This window comes from Manis javanica, chromosome 2, assembly GCF_040802235.1.
Source record: "Manis javanica isolate MJ-LG chromosome 2, MJ_LKY, whole genome shotgun sequence".
Taxonomy (NCBI): domain Eukaryota; kingdom Metazoa; phylum Chordata; class Mammalia; order Pholidota; family Manidae; genus Manis; species Manis javanica.
In genome coordinates this window covers 22,730,204-22,747,653 of record NC_133157.1, presented here as the reverse complement: position 1 = coordinate 22,747,653, position 17,450 = coordinate 22,730,204, and the positions used below count along the sequence as shown (strand labels likewise).

At 45.3% G+C, this 17,450-nt stretch overlaps 1 protein-coding gene across 8 annotated transcripts in view; it reads right to left on the bottom strand.

The window, feature by feature from the left end:
• Positions 1 to 17,450, bottom strand: part of EPB41L4B (erythrocyte membrane protein band 4.1 like 4B) — a 118,998-nt gene that overhangs the window by 67,444 nt on the left and 34,104 nt on the right. For all 8 annotated transcript variants that reach the window (XM_073226464.1, XM_073226473.1, XM_073226468.1 and 5 more), the window contains exons 3-7: positions 10,060 to 10,102; positions 9,121 to 9,199; positions 6,939 to 6,983; positions 5,064 to 5,116; positions 431 to 551 (exon numbers count right to left, since the gene is read on the bottom strand). In XM_073226464.1, coding sequence (XP_073082565.1) covers positions 431 to 551; positions 5,064 to 5,116; positions 6,939 to 6,983; positions 9,121 to 9,199; positions 10,060 to 10,102 — 341 coding nt within the window. The remainder of the gene's footprint in view (positions 1 to 430; positions 552 to 5,063; positions 5,117 to 6,938; positions 6,984 to 9,120; positions 9,200 to 10,059; positions 10,103 to 17,450) is intronic.

Here is a 17,450-nt window from a genome sequence, read left to right as displayed (position 1 = left end):
AAGAGGTGGAAAAAGTTAAGACATAAATGACAGGACTGAATTTAGCTGTGGGGACATGTCCTGAAATATGTCTGTATAAACACATGGTCTCGAATGTGAGTGTTCCTGGAAGGGACCACAGGGCATGTTTCTAACGGGTTTATTCTAGAATTCAGGCCGTGGGCTGAGATCTGTCAGCAATGAGCAGATCAGGACCAGGTCTGTAATTCAGAGAAAACCAAGAATATGGCTTGGCTCTTACTGTCTACCTTGGGAAAGAGAGATTTTTGCATAGGCCTTTGGAAAAACAGGACTGAAGCACAGGAGGGAAATGGAGAGTTGGAATTTTATAGTCATCAAGAGAGAAATTCTATTAGCAGATAGAAGAGTCTGACAACATGTACATAGTACAAAATAAATACACCAACGCTAGATGGTAGCAACCAGGTACCTGCACTCTTTCCATCTCTGGAAGATATCAAACTCCATCGCTTCTGTCTGATTTGGAATGAACCGAAACTCAGACACAAGCTCTGGTGTGTGTTCTGGAAGCTCGCACTCCCCAAGCTCCGCTGTGAGTTTCATGGAAGGGAGGAAAAGAGGAGACACTGAATGCTCTCGGTTACGGCTGCAACCAGGTGCAAAAGCATTTTGCATGACCACAAAGCACAGGTGCCCCCTCGGGTATAGCTCTCTCCTTTCGGGGGGATCTAACTCCCGCTTGGTACCCACATAGACATTCAGATCCCCAGGGATCATTCGAATGCCCTCCCCACCGGGCAATACACCATCATCTATCTTAGTTATTCCTGTCTTTCTCCCAATTATCTCTCCTACTCAGGGAGGCCCTGACTATATTTCCCCCATGAAGTGGTAGAGCCCAAATTCACAATAAAAGGCAATGGCAGGGAATGAGGACCTGCCCAGAAACAGCCACTTAACAAGGCTCTCGTTAAGGGTGGATCCGAGCAGCACTCCTGAGTCTGCAGTGCTGGGGAGGACCAATCAAGGATCCGGCACTGGCAGAAGCAGGGGGAACATCTGTCAAAGGGAGAGGGAAGGAGTGAGGGAGCAAAGGAGGAGGGGGAGTGGGCTGCGGGAGCAACTGCGGCAACTCTGGCAGAATCAGGAGGGAGGGCGGCTGTGCAGGGAGCAGCAGCCACGTGATCGTCCCAGCGACAAGCCTCAAGCACGCTGCCCTGGGCTTGCTCTTGCAAGCACCATGAGGATACAGGGGGCCCCAGGTCTCCTGGACGTGAATGAGAAAATCCACTCTCCCTCCCCAACCCTGCAGGTCCAGAAGCAGAGCCCCAAATGAAAAGAAATCTTCCAGAGACCCATCTGATACCCTGCTACACAAAGGGTGGCTCACAGATCAACAGCATCCGTCCGCAAGGCCTGGGTGCCTGCCCAGATGCAGAACCTCAGGCCCCACCCCAGGCCCACTGCCTTTTCTCAAGATGCCCAGGTGACAGGTGCAGGCATTGCTTTGGAAAGCACAGATATACAATTGTGGTTTTAAAACCACATGATCGCCTGGAGGGCTCATTCAAATGCACATGGTTGCAACCCCACCTCCAGAGCTTCTGATTCTATCCGCCTAAGGCCTAAGAAATGTGCATTTCTAGTAAGTCCTCAGGTAATGCTATTGTGGCTGAGGACCACTGCTTAAGAGAGTAAATCCCATCCACTGACCAGCCAGGACATGCCTGAACCCCCCCAGTGATGGCAGCTCACTATGTACCCAGCAGCCCTTTCCAGTCCTGGAGCCCACTTTTCAGGAGCGGGATGCCAGCTGGCTTACAAAGGTGAATGAAACGTCCCTGTCCATACAGAGGAAGTAGGAATACCAAACTCAGAGGGCAGTGGGAGGACTGTATCTGACACAGGGTGGGGACCTGGTGTTTCCTCACCTGGCTGCAACCCCGTATTTGCTACAATGAAGTGGACTGTCGCCCTAAGACACAGGGTGGCCTGGTCAGCGTGTGCAGCTGCTTGGCTCCCTCGGCAATGTCACAAGTGAATATTCTGCTCTGCAAATATTGGCCCAGAATGGGTAAAGGTTGGGCTCCACAGGTGGGAGGCCACCACTGACCTCTGACCAACAGGAACCCTGATACTAGGGACCCGTCAAGGCCAGAGGGACAAGCTGGGAAGAGATCACCTTGATATGAACCACCTGGGCCTAAGTGCGGTAACAGAGCCCTGTGCTCAGTGGTGTGTCTGGACAAGACCACTGACGTCATCAAGCCCAGGAAGGAGGCGCCAATAAGGTTTCGCTGAAACCAGGCAGGAGGGCCGGTATCCCTCCTCACCACTACTAGACTAAAACGGGCCTGAGTGATGCCTCTTTTCAATAATCTGCCAACAAAAGGGACTTCACCCAGTCTGCAAACTGCAGCCAGGGGCCCAGCTGCGTAGGGTGTGGAGGCTGGTGGAAACAGCTCGGACACAGGAGGACCTGAATCCCAACTCTGCCACATACTAGCTATGGGACTGGGCACGCCTCAGAACCGCTCTGGGTCTTCAGTGCCTTAGCCGTGAAATGGAAACTGTTACAAAGATGAAACAAGGTCATGGGCACACAGCAAGTGACTGTCCCCTTCTCCCTCCTCCCTTCTTCTCCTTTTTGCCTGCATTTTCAAACCTATCATCAAATTAGTTCCCGAATGGGCACTGCTTCATGCAATTCATCTCGACTCTGGAAGCACCATTAATTCAAGAACTACCTCAGCAAGACATGCTTTCAAGGATCAAGCAGGGGAAGAAACACACTCTTCATTTTATTCAACCCCTCAGAGATGCTCTAGCGATTTTCAGAGTCTGAGGCAAGCTGGCTCCGCTCTGATGGAACTGGAAAGCAGGCTACAGCCCTTACTGGTGGGAATGGGGGAGAAGCGGGCACAGCAGGCCAATGTAACAAGGAATTCCCCATTTGTGTGTCTAAGCCTTCCGTCTTTTTATTTGTCCCTGACGTAACGACTGCATCTTAAATTACACTGATATTGCAGCTCTAACTCAGATGGGTAACTTATCCAAGGAAGGCTCACGGATAGCTGATCTTGTTCTTGTCTGCTTCAGCTCTGGGGCAAGGCAAATGATTCTAGGAGCGCAAGACTTCGTGAGTGTGATAATGGGGGGATGGGGTGGTAATACGTGTGCCTCAGACTAAGGTTACACCTTAGTACCCTCTTCATTAGTCCTGGAGACTTTAGCAAGTCATCCCACGGGGACATATGAGCTTGAACAGGGCATTAACGGCCTTAAGAAGAAAACTCTCCAGTGGGTTGATGTCCCCAGGTTTTGACAAGAATGATTTCCTCCCGCTAACTATACCTGGATGGAGCCTGATGGTGTGACCTCCTGGGGACTCAAACTCTTGTTATGTGGCAAGCTGTGAAATGCATACCTGGCCGAAATGGAGATTTCCATGTGCCTCAAGCCACTGCCAACCCTTAGGGCACTTACTAGGAGGGCTGCAGGGTCAGGAAGATGAGGTGTGAAGCACAGATGACAGTATCACTACCTCTCCTACCACTGCCTGACCTCACAGGCAGGCTCCCCCTCAACAAAGTCCTTGGAGGGCCTCTCCAACTTCATTCAATTCATTCTGCGCTTCCTGAGCACCTACATATGCCAAGCCACTGCCGGAGACTAAGAATTAAAAGGTGACTAAGGAATGCAGGTGTCAGGTAACGAGTATCCTGCAGTCATTAAATACCATCCTTACGATAAAATACATATACTAATAACACCAAGTAGAAAATCATGCAAAAAAACTGTGTACAACTCTGATCAGAATTACATTTTAAAAATGCCAGTCAAAACTCATAGAAACCCTGGCTTTGTCTGTGGCTGGTGGTTATTCGCCTTCTATTTGTCTGATTGCAATGCTGTCCTGATATCTGTAAGTGTGTACTGATTTTATAATTTGAAAAGACTTAGATCAACATTTAAAGGTTAGTAAGTACAAGAGTGGGAGGCTACATCTTATTACGGTGTTCAAAAATAATTAGTAATTATGAATGAATACATCATAATTCATTATCCCACATAAGTCAATGAACACACTGGTAAAGGAGTCCACAACATATGTCTCGCTGGTGTACTGATAAAATTCCTATGTGCAGTTACACCTTAGTACCCTCTTCATTAGTCCTGGAGACTTTAGCAAGTGTTCCTTGCACATTTTAAACTAAAATCCATCAGTGTATTATATGGAACTGTCAGTGTGGCTAGCCATGCATCGAACTCCCACCCACCCACAAGCAGATGGTTCCCTTCTCGGTGCTTCTGGCCTGACCTCCCTGATGGCCAGATATGCACACTCGAGAAGCTACTGGAAGCCCCACTGGCCCTTCACAGCCAAGAGATCATATACAGACGGTCTCCTCCACTGGAGTAATGACCAGGTCCTTGTCCTTGAACTGCCAATGCTGGGGGCGGCGGTGGTGGTGGTGGTGGGGTGTGCGTGTGTGTGTAACCCACTGCCCCAGTTTCCTTTTATTACTGCAACACCTCCTCCCTGAGCCCCCAGCCCCAGTCTTGGTCTGGCTCCATCCCTTCTCCTATCACAGCCAGTGTGGCCTTTCTAAAATGCACACATCAAAGTATACCAACTATACATCAGTTAGAAAAAACTAATGCCATAAAATGTACATCTGCCCAGGCCTGCCTCTCTCTTAAGGGCCTTCAAAGGCACCATTGCTGACAGCCTGAAGGTCATGTTCTTTAAATGGGGTCCACTTCCCTAGCTGCTTGAACTGCACCCCCCGACACTAATCTGCTGGGGCCTCTCTGCACTTCTGCACTTCTCCACTCTGTATTGTAGTTCCCTTGTTCACCTTCATCTGCATATTCCCCATGGGCCTGCCTCCTGCAGGCCTCTATTCCTGAAGGGAATACACTGCATGCTGTATGTACATATAGTCCTCCTGGGACCACGGACTTGTTGGAGACAGAGACCATACCGTACTCATTTATACCCCCGCAGCAGAGCACTGTGCCTGGCATAGAGCAGACACTCATTTGTTGACATGAAAGCAATAACATTAAAAGGTAATTACCACTAAAGATCAATGTACCTTGCAGACAGAGAGCAGCTAATTCCACAGCCGTTTCATATGGGCATTTCAATCTTGAAAGAAAAAAAAAATTCATTCTATATATGAATTTTAATACTCATAACCACACTAAATGTCATTAAAGTCATTTTTCAAAAGGTAATGATATTTAGGTACTGATTTTTCTTCTTGGTGGTTTCTAGTTTTTGCTATGCACATTAAAGAATGCAAACAAGCTGACTTACAGTTCATATTTCCCAAAGTCAGCCCTTACCAAATGATAAAATAACCCAAATTAGGTATAGGATCTATCAATTCTGTAGGCCATTTTATTGAATTTGGCAGGAATTGGGAAGTTGGGAAAGTAGCATAAAAGGCCTTCCCTTTGCCTTATTTTTAAAACTTACTTTATCTTAATGTAATACTTGCAGATTTTCAAGCTGCCTTAAATCTTTCTTGAAACGAGGTCATAATGTTAAAAATAAACAGACAGACACAATATCTAATACTGCCAGGACAGTTGGATACACTCAAGCACTCAAATGAGTATAACTGAGGCATAGCCACAGAGGCGTATTACTACAAATAAATGATCTCACTCATACTTACTATTATAAATACAGTTAGAAAAATAATAATGACATACATTGGTACAGTACTTCATAGTTTTCAATGCCTTTTCATATATATTACCCAATTTGATCCACGCACGGAGTCTATAAATCCCTAGGATGGGTGTTATTGGGGCTCCCCCATCCCCATTTTAGAGATGAGGAACTGAATGTTCCCAGTGTTTGGCCCAAGGTCATCCAGTAGGAGGCAGTGCTGGCGCCGGAACCCATTCTGCACTAGAGTGCAGCGCATCAGGCTGAAGTGCATGTAAACTACAAAGTACTGTGCAAATGCAAGATGTCGCCATTAATATTTTTCCAAACTGAAGATAATTACTAGAATTAAGAGGCCTTTAGTATGAGGAGCACAGTATGACGAGAGAAACGCACACACACACACACACACATTCATAATACATCAATCAAACATCTGTATTGCATGGTTGAAGAAGGCAAATGTATACACTGTACAATCTACTCTTCTATAGTGTACATTCCACAAAGATTTTCATAGCACATATTCTGTTGAGAGTTTGTAAATTAGGAAATCACTTATTAAATTTCCTTCAGATTACGTTCAAAATCCAAATGTTTTCTTGTCATCGGGTATTGCTTTTTTGACTCAGTGGAGTCTTAGTTTTTTCATGTAATAGAAAATATTCAATCTGCTGAAAAATGACACAACTGTAAAAGCCATGACTTTTGAAATCTCATATCTTTAAAATACATTAATGCTGCATGCAAAGTAACCACTTCAGTGCCAATGCTTCTCGTGCTCAACAACCATTGTGTAGCAGAGGCCTCATATTATAAAAAAACATTTTTAAGAGGGGAAAAAGAAATGAGATGAAATGTCTAAAACGCTGTCGGAATCAGAACATAACCTCTTAACGCTACTTAAGTGCAGATGGTAATGAATGATACCTTTTGACTATCCACATACTTGTAAGTGTATACATACTAATCATGTATCTTGCTTGCAAATACGACAAAAGCCATTATGAATGGGGCAGTGATGTGATTAGGGAGATAATTATTCCCAAATACACATCACTTAAGATATTAAATGCTTTTGGAAATGCTTCAAGCCATAGAATAATCATTTAAAATAAGATGATGATGACAGTGATACAAGTATTAGACTCACTTTACAATGCCTGGTGTACTTTTTTGAATTTTGAAAAGGGAACAAGGGTAAAAGAGTTAAAAAAGAAACAACAGTGAATTATTAAGAAATATACTACGATCTATCCTGACTTAAGAGTTAGAACAAAAACATACTTACTTTCCTGAAAGAATGTCATGCCTGAGTTGTAAAACAAACAGGTACCTGACAAATATATACAAAAGTCAACAGAGGGTAACTCTTTCCCAGTCGTTTCCCATCCCCGACTTCCCAGCGCAAGTCCCTCCCGCATGCAGCCTGAAACTCTGCATTGTAAAAAGGGCGTCCAACTCAAATGAGAAATTTGGTGGAAGCATCTCCTCCTGAGTCTCCAGGGAGGCATCCCAGAACCCAGCCAGGATGGTGAGTGCATGTACGGAATTAGCAAGATACTTGGAAGATGGAATATGAAACTGCACAGTCTGGCAATGGCCTCCACAGAGCCCTCGGTGCTGGAGGAGAGAGCCAAACGCTGCACACATTGCTCACACACAGGCATGCAACGTGTCCAATCAAACGGGCAGGGTGGAGCCACTGCATTTGGCCCTCAGCCACCTCCACCAGCGGATTCCAGAAAGGGTGCAGCTGATTGCATAAAAAAGTTTACAGTTCACTGTAGGGTTAGCAACTGCTTGAGGCTTTTTTTTCTGATGCAGTTTTAACGCAGACTCTGTCTTTTAAAAAACAAAACACATGCACACACGCTCATACACAGGAAGCAAAAAATCTTGGAACTGCATTGCAGCTGGTTACAGAGATAATGAAAAAAGGGGAGAAAGGCAACAAATAACACACATGGAGTTCATTAAAGTAAAAAAATTAATTAAGTGTCTTGGCTTAAGTGTTTTTTGTTTTGTTTTGTTTTTTTACCAGGAGGATGTGGGCATCAGAACCACTTATAATGCTTTGTAGAAACCAAAGCTGCCCACACTCCACTCTGTACCCATGGAATCAGAATCTTACATGCAAGAGTGATCCCCAGGAATCTGATTTGTTCAAAAGCTTCCCACGTGTTTCTGATTCATACAGCCCTGGCTAAGAGTCACTGGCTTGGATGACAGCTAGAAGCAACATGTTTCATAAAGGCCTCTGAAGAGGAACACGAGAATACTTTAATTTGTTTTAATTTTAAAAACAATACAGACCGTTATGCTCTGTGGAATGGATATAGGAAAATGTGGGTGATCCGGAAATCAAAGGTGGGGGAGGAGCTGAAGGTTCTAGTACATTTCACAACATTCTTGTTTCTGAAAGATGCTTAACCACCACTGAACTGAGTACTCATATCAAGGAGGACACAGTGCTGACATGGCAAGAACTTCCAATTCCTGTAGGAAAACCTAACTACAGAAGCCCAGTAGCCTCTCTAGTGGAGAGAATGGTGATCAGCAGTCAGTCTCTAAAATTTACATAGGTGGTCATCTCCAAGCTAGTGGCCACCATGGACCACCCATTGGCTTAAATGTCACCACTACTGTCCACCACACAGGCAACAACAAGGAGGTTCTGGGACATCAAAAGCAACAGAAGGCTGTTTTTTTTTAAGTCTCTTTTGCTTCAACACTGTTTCTGAAGTCTAAGAGACATAGGCAAACACATCATAAAAGAAATTAAGTGGAAGAAAAGGGGGGCATTACTGTTAGCAGACATAATGTAGGGGGGGTGCAGGGAGGGTTGTACAACACAGAGAAGACAAGTAGTGATTCTACAGCATCTTACTACACTGATGGACAGTGACTGTAATGGGGTATGTGGGGGGGACTTGGTGATGGGGGGAGTCTAGTAAACCTAATGTTCCTCATGTAATTGTAGATTAATGATACCAAAAGAAAAAAAGAAACTAAGTGGGGCTGAAAGGTAACATGAAGAAATTCTAACAACTTTGATATGGTAACAATCAAGGGAATATATTTGGCAGTTCCCTTAAAAAAATACAATGGCAATTTTATATTAAAAATGTTTTTCCAATACCTGCCTTTCCATTTTATATATGAGACAAAAATAAAGTGCCCTAGGTCCAACAAACTTACCAACTTACCCAAGGTCCAACAAGGTAGAAATGTAACAAGAAAATCTTTTAATTTTGATTCAGTAAGAAAAAGGTGAAATAAAGCAAAGCGTGTTGTATTTTCAACAGACTACAGCGATAACCCCAGGCAAAGTGCTAATAATTCTTGCGTAGAATATAAAGACAGTGGGTGGCAGGGGAGGCAAACCCACAATTTAGAAGACCCATAATAAGTAAAGCAACCGCTATGAAGCTGGGGAGAGGGGTAGGATCTTGTTCTGTTTTTTGTCCTACCTTGTAAACTCTTCACGAAGGTTGTTCGGTTCTGAAGAATAATATTTAACTCGAAAGTGCAAAGCATAAGCAGGTCCAACTAAACGTGTGGAGATGTAAGGTTGAAGATGTTTTTCCCCAGTTTTGAAGATCACAGAATGGACAAAAGGAAAAACACATTAACATGTTCACCACTACACTGAGAGGGCAAGCAGGGCATGCAAGGCTGGGTATAGCAAGTTTGTTTTGATCCTTGCTTTTAAAAACTAAAATAGACTTCCGTGTTGACAAAGATGGTTTAGCTAGTGGGAACCTCATTCTGGAAGAAAGCCCTAATCGTCTAGACGAATTACTAGAAGTTGACATTCCTCTTTCAGCTCTTTCTTACCCCTGTGCCAAGATATTCCAAACTGATGCTGACTTTTTACAAAATAGTTAGTGGGCTAAAGGAAAGTGAAGCATAAACAGCAAAGAATTCTGTTATCTTAAAACACAGTAAAAATACCTCCAAGTATTACATTAAAAAAAATTACCCACGCATAAACAACACTGAAGAAAGGTGGGTACCACACCTGTAAAATCAGAGCTAGACCCAAACTGTCAAAGATGGTCACTCCCGCTCTCCTGTTCTAAGTCTACTATATAACTCATTACAAAATGAACATAATAGGTGTAAAGTCTTGTTTCTGAATAGCATATTAATCAGGTCTCACTGGCAGGGGTGTCTGATTCCAAATGAGAGCATAGTCTGTTTTTCAATATATACTTAAAACTCTTATTCAAATTTAAAACTCTAATATTTGGCCAGCCTTAAGAAATTAAAACTCATCCACTTAAAACTGAATCTATTTAAAAACTCCCCCAAGTTCTCATGAAAAACATTGTACCTCAAAATATTGGCAAAGGAGTTTACTCTCTGATAAAAGAAAAAAGTGAGTAGGCTAAATTCTGCTTGCTTACTTTTCATCTGCTTCTTTATGGGTTTGGAATGATCCAGCCAGTGCTGCAAGAAAGAAAACGTTTCTTTACAAATAGTTCATCAGCAGAATTATCCAGTCCTCTGTTATCCTCCTCTACAAACCTTAGTAATTCTACTCATAAAAACCAGGGATTGGACCCGATCACAAGATGTTAGACTGGAGAACTAACTGCAAACTGCTTGGGATGGGATTAAAATTAAAAAGCTGTGTTTATGCTCATTAAGTACATTTTTCCTGGGGAGAGTTAGTTTTGCAAAGAGTTGCTTAAAAGAACTTAAAACCCTTTAAGTGATCTTTAAAGTCCCTTTTAGTCAGTGGAGATACCAAATGCATTTCTCAAGTTACAATCAATTTCCAATTACAGCCAGTCTCCATTAACTTGAGTTCTGAAGACTACAAGCCATACCAAGAATCTGACCGTGCATGGGTCTTGCAGTTCTATTGCCCCAAATCCTGAAACTGTAAAACCCAAATTCATGACTCTTTTATTCTTTGGCCAGAAAAATGACCCAGAAAAATGGAAAGACAGGCATGTCAAACTTCTCATTTTCACCAGAAAAACCACTTTGATCTTAGCCATCCAAGGAAATTACAGATCAATGCCCCCTATATAAAACTTTCTCTTTCATGTCAAAGGTGATACTATAGTTGACCTTCCATGGAAAATAACATTTAGGAACATTATCCCGTGAGCCCCCATCCATGCAAACCTAAGTCCTGGAGGGCAGGGATGGAGCATTTAAATGTTTTGATTTCCTGGGCCGAGCACGGAGCATGCCACCCAACAGGCCTGTATTACATTCTTGAGAAATAAATAAATATTTGATATAATTTTATTTTAATGAGGCAAATTAAGAGCTTTTCCCATCACTCCATGTAAACTTGATACATTAGAACTTCTCTGTGAGAACAATACTGGGAATGACACAGGCAGGCTGGGTTTCTCGGTAGCTGCTCAGAACCAGAGGCCATTCTGCTGACTGTCAATATACTTTCAGAAGCAATCGAAACCCTGCACATCTCATGATGAGCAAGGGTGGGACTTAGCACAGTGCACTCCACTCCTCACCAAAGAGGCCATTATGACTGTGTGCGGCGAGGGGGATAAGGAAGCACAAAAGCAAATAGCAGATGACTTATAATACAATAAGCTGTGAGCAGTGCAATGGGAGACCGTGGGCTTTTGTCATCTCCACTCCCTGGCCAGCCACCGTGTGTAATAAAAGCAGATCACCACAGCAGGATGTATCTCTCAAAGGCACGTGTACAGGATGCTTTATCTCATGGTTAATAGCTTTGAAAGAGCAATGACCTAAATGTCCACCAACAAAGACAGAATAAAAAAATGGCTCATCCATATAATAAAATACTGCTCAGCCTTTAAAACTGATGCAAGCCTGTATTTACGGATGTGGCAAGTGATCTGAAGCACGTTAGATAAGAAAAAAAGGAAAAGAAAAAGGAAAAGAAAAAGACAGGTAGCATCCCATTTATATAAATGTAGTCTTTTCTATCCAGATATGCTCAAAAGGGATTTACAGAGGTTATTTTTTGCTTTACTGTGTAATTTTTTACTTTCAATGAGTATTATCCTCCTGGGGGCTGGGTTGTCACTTCCATTATTTATTCATCGTTGGCCTATCAGGCAGTTGCTGATGATCAGTTTGCCTCATTAGAATCAGATATCACTGCTGCCTTCAACCAAGCAAAACCCCGGACTTTAGCCACTGAAAAGAGGAGAGATACAGACTTGATAAAAGCATAATATTTACTTTCCTGTCAAAGCTAATGGCTGTGACTAACCCTGTTCCTCCCCTCCCTTTCAAAGGAATTCACCATTACCGCGCAAAGAAAGTTCTCCTTGCAACCAGCCTTCTCATCTTATTAGCCTCACAGCTTAAAGGAGCTTGTCCCTTTTCTCTCCTTTCTCTACAGACGCCTTATCATATTTGGAACACAACAAGTATAAGCCCACTGTTCCTCCCCTACTGTCAAACTCTAATCTTGATTCAAGTCCAACCTGTGTTGTTTCCTTAATTGTGGTCTTCAATCCTGGCTGCTCACGATCACCCAGGTTCCACCCAGGATACACTAAACAGAATTTCAGAGCATTAGTGCTTTTTAAAGGCTCCGAGTGTGTCTAGTAAATATATTTAGTGCTAAAGTTTCCCTGCATCCTCCCCTACCCAGGTATCCTAATCATCTTGGGGATCTTAAAATATCCATGACCCCTTCTGAAAATTGTTGTTTGAGCTCTACAAAATCTCAAGCAATCTCAGGGTTTACTGGCTGTATGTCTATGGCCGATGTTAAATGACAGATCATGGACAGCACTCCTACTGGACAGAAGATTGTTTTCCCTCTGGCCATACTGTTAAAAAAGCTCCCTTTTCCCACTGGGCTGACCTCCATCTCTCCTGCCCAGCCACGGAGCCCTGCCTGAAGCAGGACCTTCCCGGACAGAGGCCTTTGAAAAGCCTGGGGCCTGATAAGTTGCAAAGTGAATCAGAAACAGTTTCATTTGAAAGCTCCTGGACCCTGAGGGGTTCAGATCAAGTTTGCTTGCCTGCATCAGAGGTTATAAGAAACCCAGTCACAATCCTAAAATGAATGAAGATAAAACCTATCTTGTATCCAACCACTGCAGAATGACCTGACTTTCTCCTTAGCTGTAGGAGATAACCAAGACTCTGCTCCCTCCTGTCTTATCCCACAAGACCACCTCATGATGAATACTCAGGCAGTAAAGGCCGAGTGGCACTTAGTACATCGTATCCTCTGCTCAGCTTGGAGGTCTGTACTCAGTGACCGCAGGGCCTGTCTCAGAGGCTCACCTTGCATCATAGTTAAATATAGCCACACCACCTGTCAGCAAAGACAAGGCAAATGGCCCCAGCCCTCTAGAAGACCATTAAACAGTCACTGGAAACCGACAGGTACATTTCTGAGTTCAAAGGGCAAGACATTTAAGTCAAACATTCTAACAGGTATTAGGTAGTTTCTGATCTGGATTTCTCAACCATCTGCCAAACCCTTTCCATAAATCAAGATTAGAGATGATTTGGCAAAGCCCATCTGTTCTAATAGTACATCAGTTCTGGAACTATGACATGCATAAGGTGGGTTGTAGAATTTAACTGTCTAAAATCTATAAAGCACCTGAACCACAATAGCCAAGTGAAGCTCAGGGGTTGAAGAGGGTCTGAACAGTCCGCCTGAACAACCTCTGAGCCCTCGCCATCAAATCTCAGTGGTGTAACTCCTAACTTTTCTAGTGTCTATAGATTTTCTTGGCTCATAAAGAGTGTCTAGTCTGTGTTTAAATTAGAGCTGGAAGGAATCTGAACAGATAATCATATTCAAAGCATGAAAAGAGAAGGAAGGAAAATTATGCTTTTTATAATAAACTGGTAATCTAGTAAATAAAATGTTTCTCTGAGTTCTGTGATCTGCTCCAGTAAGTTAATCAAACTTGAGGAGTGGGTTGTTGGAATCTCCCATCTATATAGCCGGCCAGTCAGAAGCACAGGTGACAATGTGGACTTACAACTGGGGTCTGAAGTAGGGTGAAGGGAGGTGCAGTCTTATGAGGCAGAGCCCTTAACCTGTGGGATTTGGAATTATCTCCAGGTAGGCAGTGTCAGAATTAATTCACTTGGTGGTGCTGGAAAAAACACACATTGGACTATGCCACATCCATCACTCTCTTGGGCCTCAGAGCAGATGAAGGTGGCCGTGGAGAGGGCAAGTGAGGTGCCCAGGATCACTGTGCCAATGAAGCAGAGGCAGGATTCAAACTGGCTGTGTCAGCGACAAGTGCTCTGGGTCTCCACACACCCAACCTGAAGTGTCTTCTCCACATGGAAGGGGTCTCTCCTCCTCCTCAGCCAGATGAAGCTCTGTAAACCCATTTACACCAGCTACTCGAGAGGTCCCTGGGGATTCACCTGAATCAACCACAGAGACCCCTTTACTAATAGCCTTCCACTCAGCCCCAGTTTTTGCACATGGGCAGGAAACCACGGGCTCTGCCAACATTCAGTGACAAGCTGCTGGGAAGCCTGCAGCATTTCTCAAACTGTTTCATGCTTCCTGGCACTAAAATAGGAGGCAGAAGATCTGAGTTCAAGTCCGACTCACACCAGGCCACGAGTCCCCGCCCAGCCTCAGCTTCCTCATCTGAGTTGTCCCCTAACACACTGTCTGAGGACTCAACTGAGTGTTGGTGGAAACTACAACAAACCATGAAAATGGAAGGAAGGCTTTTAAATTATTCTCTTACAGGAATGTATCCAGCTATTAACACGTATTTTCTCCCACTTTCCCTCCAGGTACATTGGAAACAGTAGAAACGCTCCATCACATCTGCACAAGCGGCAAACGTGGTGACATCCCAGGCAATCATCAGAGTGAGCTGCAATAGTCCCTTTGGTGTCCCCACAGCCCTTCCGGCAGTCACCACATCTGTGTAAGCTACCCTCACAGCCTGCATCTCCTCATAACCATCTACCTGATTCGATGCTGCAAAGAACAGGGGAAAACATCCACAAGTCTTGAGACATGGGCCAAAATCACCTTTTCTGGATTCCTTGCTGCAAAATGTGCCACCTTAAAATGCTCCCTTTTCATCTTGGACTTCCAGTGGCCACAACCACCCCCTGGAACACCCGCCCCAATCCCTGCTGCTCCTCTGCCTGCAGAGTCTTCTCACCCTCTGTTGTGTCCTCCTCTGTTCGCCCTCCCCCTGATACCTTCTCATCAGTGCCACTCAGGCAGCCCTCTCCAGGCTCACAGTGTGGAGGAATGAACTGGATTCCAAGGGGCCACCTGTCTGTCTCCCCCACCAGAACGTGGTAGGCAGGGACAGCATCCTTTATTTTTGCACCACAGGGCTTGCCACGGAGTAAGCTCCAAGTGAAAGTTTGCTGAATGGTTACTGACTGCATGTTTTCTTTCCATGGCAGGGCGGGGGTGGGGGAAGCAGGTGCTACCATGCGTAATGGAACCAGCACAGCCCATGGAAACTGCCGGGCTTTGGAATAGGACCAGGTTCTGAATCCAGCTCTGTCCCTTATTTGAACTGTTACAAGGTTCCTAGCCAGTCTCAGCTTCATCATCTGTAAAATGGGTCTGGTCTATAGTCACCTTTACATATCAGTGATGAATGTTAAAGAAGTTATGTAAACCCTTTAGTTTGATGCCTGGCTAATGGCTCATCAGATTGGGACTCTAGTAAACAGCAGCTAACTGACCAGTCTGTAAGAAAGCTGGGTGGTGGCAGGCCAGAGCCTGGGCTCTCAGAAGAAGGTTTTGATATGTACAAATAGAACCTTACCACTGCCCTGGGCTGGGCAGACGTGAAATCTACAAAGTGGGTCGCTGGGTGGCCTTCCTGCTCTGATATGGCAAAGGTAACAGGAGGCCCCAGCCCCAGCTGCTAAAAATAGGCAATACCAATAGACTTTGACCTTGCTTCGGGGCTGGGCAGCACCCTATGGAAACCAGGCTTGGCTCTTTACAGGGAGCTGGAGCTGTAAGCTGGGTATGCAGAGAGCTATGCCAAGAGCCCAGCCACTGCCAGCCCTCTGATTTGCCTGTCAGGGACTGGGGAGAATGTCATTCCTTGCAGGAGCCTCAATTATGCGGCAATAAGCCAATGGCCAAGAGAACCAGTCCCTCCCAGGCCCCCATCTATTACACCTGCCACCAACCGCTTCATCCCAGGCCCTGGGAGAATCAAGGACTCAGGGAACTTTCCCAAAGAGCTCATCTAAATTGCTGAGGTTTCTCCTGCAGGCAGGACAGCTCTGTAGGTGACAGGTAACTTGCCCTGCACATCACCTATGGGGACTGTGATGTCTTCTGGACCCCCTTGGCCTGCCCAGGGAGGAAGTGGACACCACAGCCATGTCAGATTACAAAGCCCTTTCTCCTCCATTACTCACTGAGTCCCTCAATTTCCTTGTGAAATAGATGTTACTACCTCTGCTTTACAGTCAGGAAAACTGAGACGAGAGAGTTCAGTGTCCTGGAAGAAGCACTTCAATCTGAAGTCTACAATCTGGGTTTGAGTCTGAGCTGCGGTACTCAACAAGTGACTTCCAAGGTCTAAGGGCTTTGGTTTTACCATCTAGAATGTGGAAACGTGACCAATGGCAACCAAGGTCCCTTTTGGGGCTAAAGACTAAGGTATGTCTTCTCACCAGGAGTCACCAAGTTAAGAAGTCCTAAGTCTTAGGATCTAATCAGAAAGGTCTATTTAGGGCCACAAATAATGAACCCAAGGCCAAACGAGCAAACTGCTGCAGTGGCAAAACAAGCCCGGAGGTGCCCAGGGAGGAGAAAAGCCGCTTTGGAGCTCAGGCTTAGCTGCAGCAAGCACAGCTCTGTTGTCTGAGATGGTCGTGAAGGATGATCAGAACTTTAAATAGGTGAGAGGACATGCCAGGAGGGGAACTACCACAGGCAAAGGCACAGAGACAGCACGGGCATCATCAGCACCTGGCCTGCAGTGAGCCCTGCTCAGAGATCACACTGATGGGAAGAGGGGCTCTGGGGGTGGCGGCGACTGCACATCTCTTGGCTCCTCAGATGGGGACCCTGCACCCGCTTTTGTGGGGAAGAAAAGCACATCACTTTCCAGTGCTGGAGGCTGGAAAGGCATTAGAGACTGCAGAGTCTGAGTATCTGCAGGTGTGTGGCCTGGGAAGGACGCCTGGATCCTGCTGTGAACATGTCTCCTGTCACACAGTGCCCGGGCACCGGTGGATGGCAAAGCCTGGCAGCCAAGCGAGCAGAAGTTCACAGCAAAGTCTTTCATAATGGAGTCACATCCCTGGTGTTCTGGGAGTCTGAGTGGCTGGAAAGGGACTGCCTGGGGATGAGTCCAGGATACAAGGGCAACAGACCGTCAGCTCTAATGGCAGAAATAGCGGATATCACCTCCCTTCTGCCTAGGGAGGACACGGGGGTCAGGGGGGCGGACGTGCCTGCCTCCCCTTTAGACTCAGAATCGTTGAACATCACAACTAGAAAAGCTCTTGAGAAAACAGGTCCAAGAACCTCAGTTTATAGAGGAGGAAACTGAGGCAGGGAGGAAAGGTGGCTTATCTACAGCCCACCAGATGGGTAGGGGGCAGAGGCAGGAACCAGGTCCAAGTCTGACTCCTAGTCCGAGGCCACAGACATTCTGAACCAAAAATACCACCGGCATTAAGACACGCAGGAGAAGGCAGCATGGAGAAGGGCTGCGGGAAGAGGAGGGCTGACGAGTGCTGGAGGCTGGGGACAGAAAGGAGAGCTCTAACCCTGGCGCTCGGGGAGCAGCTGGAGATGGACTGTGATGCCGCTGTAGGGAGTGAAGGCTGCAGA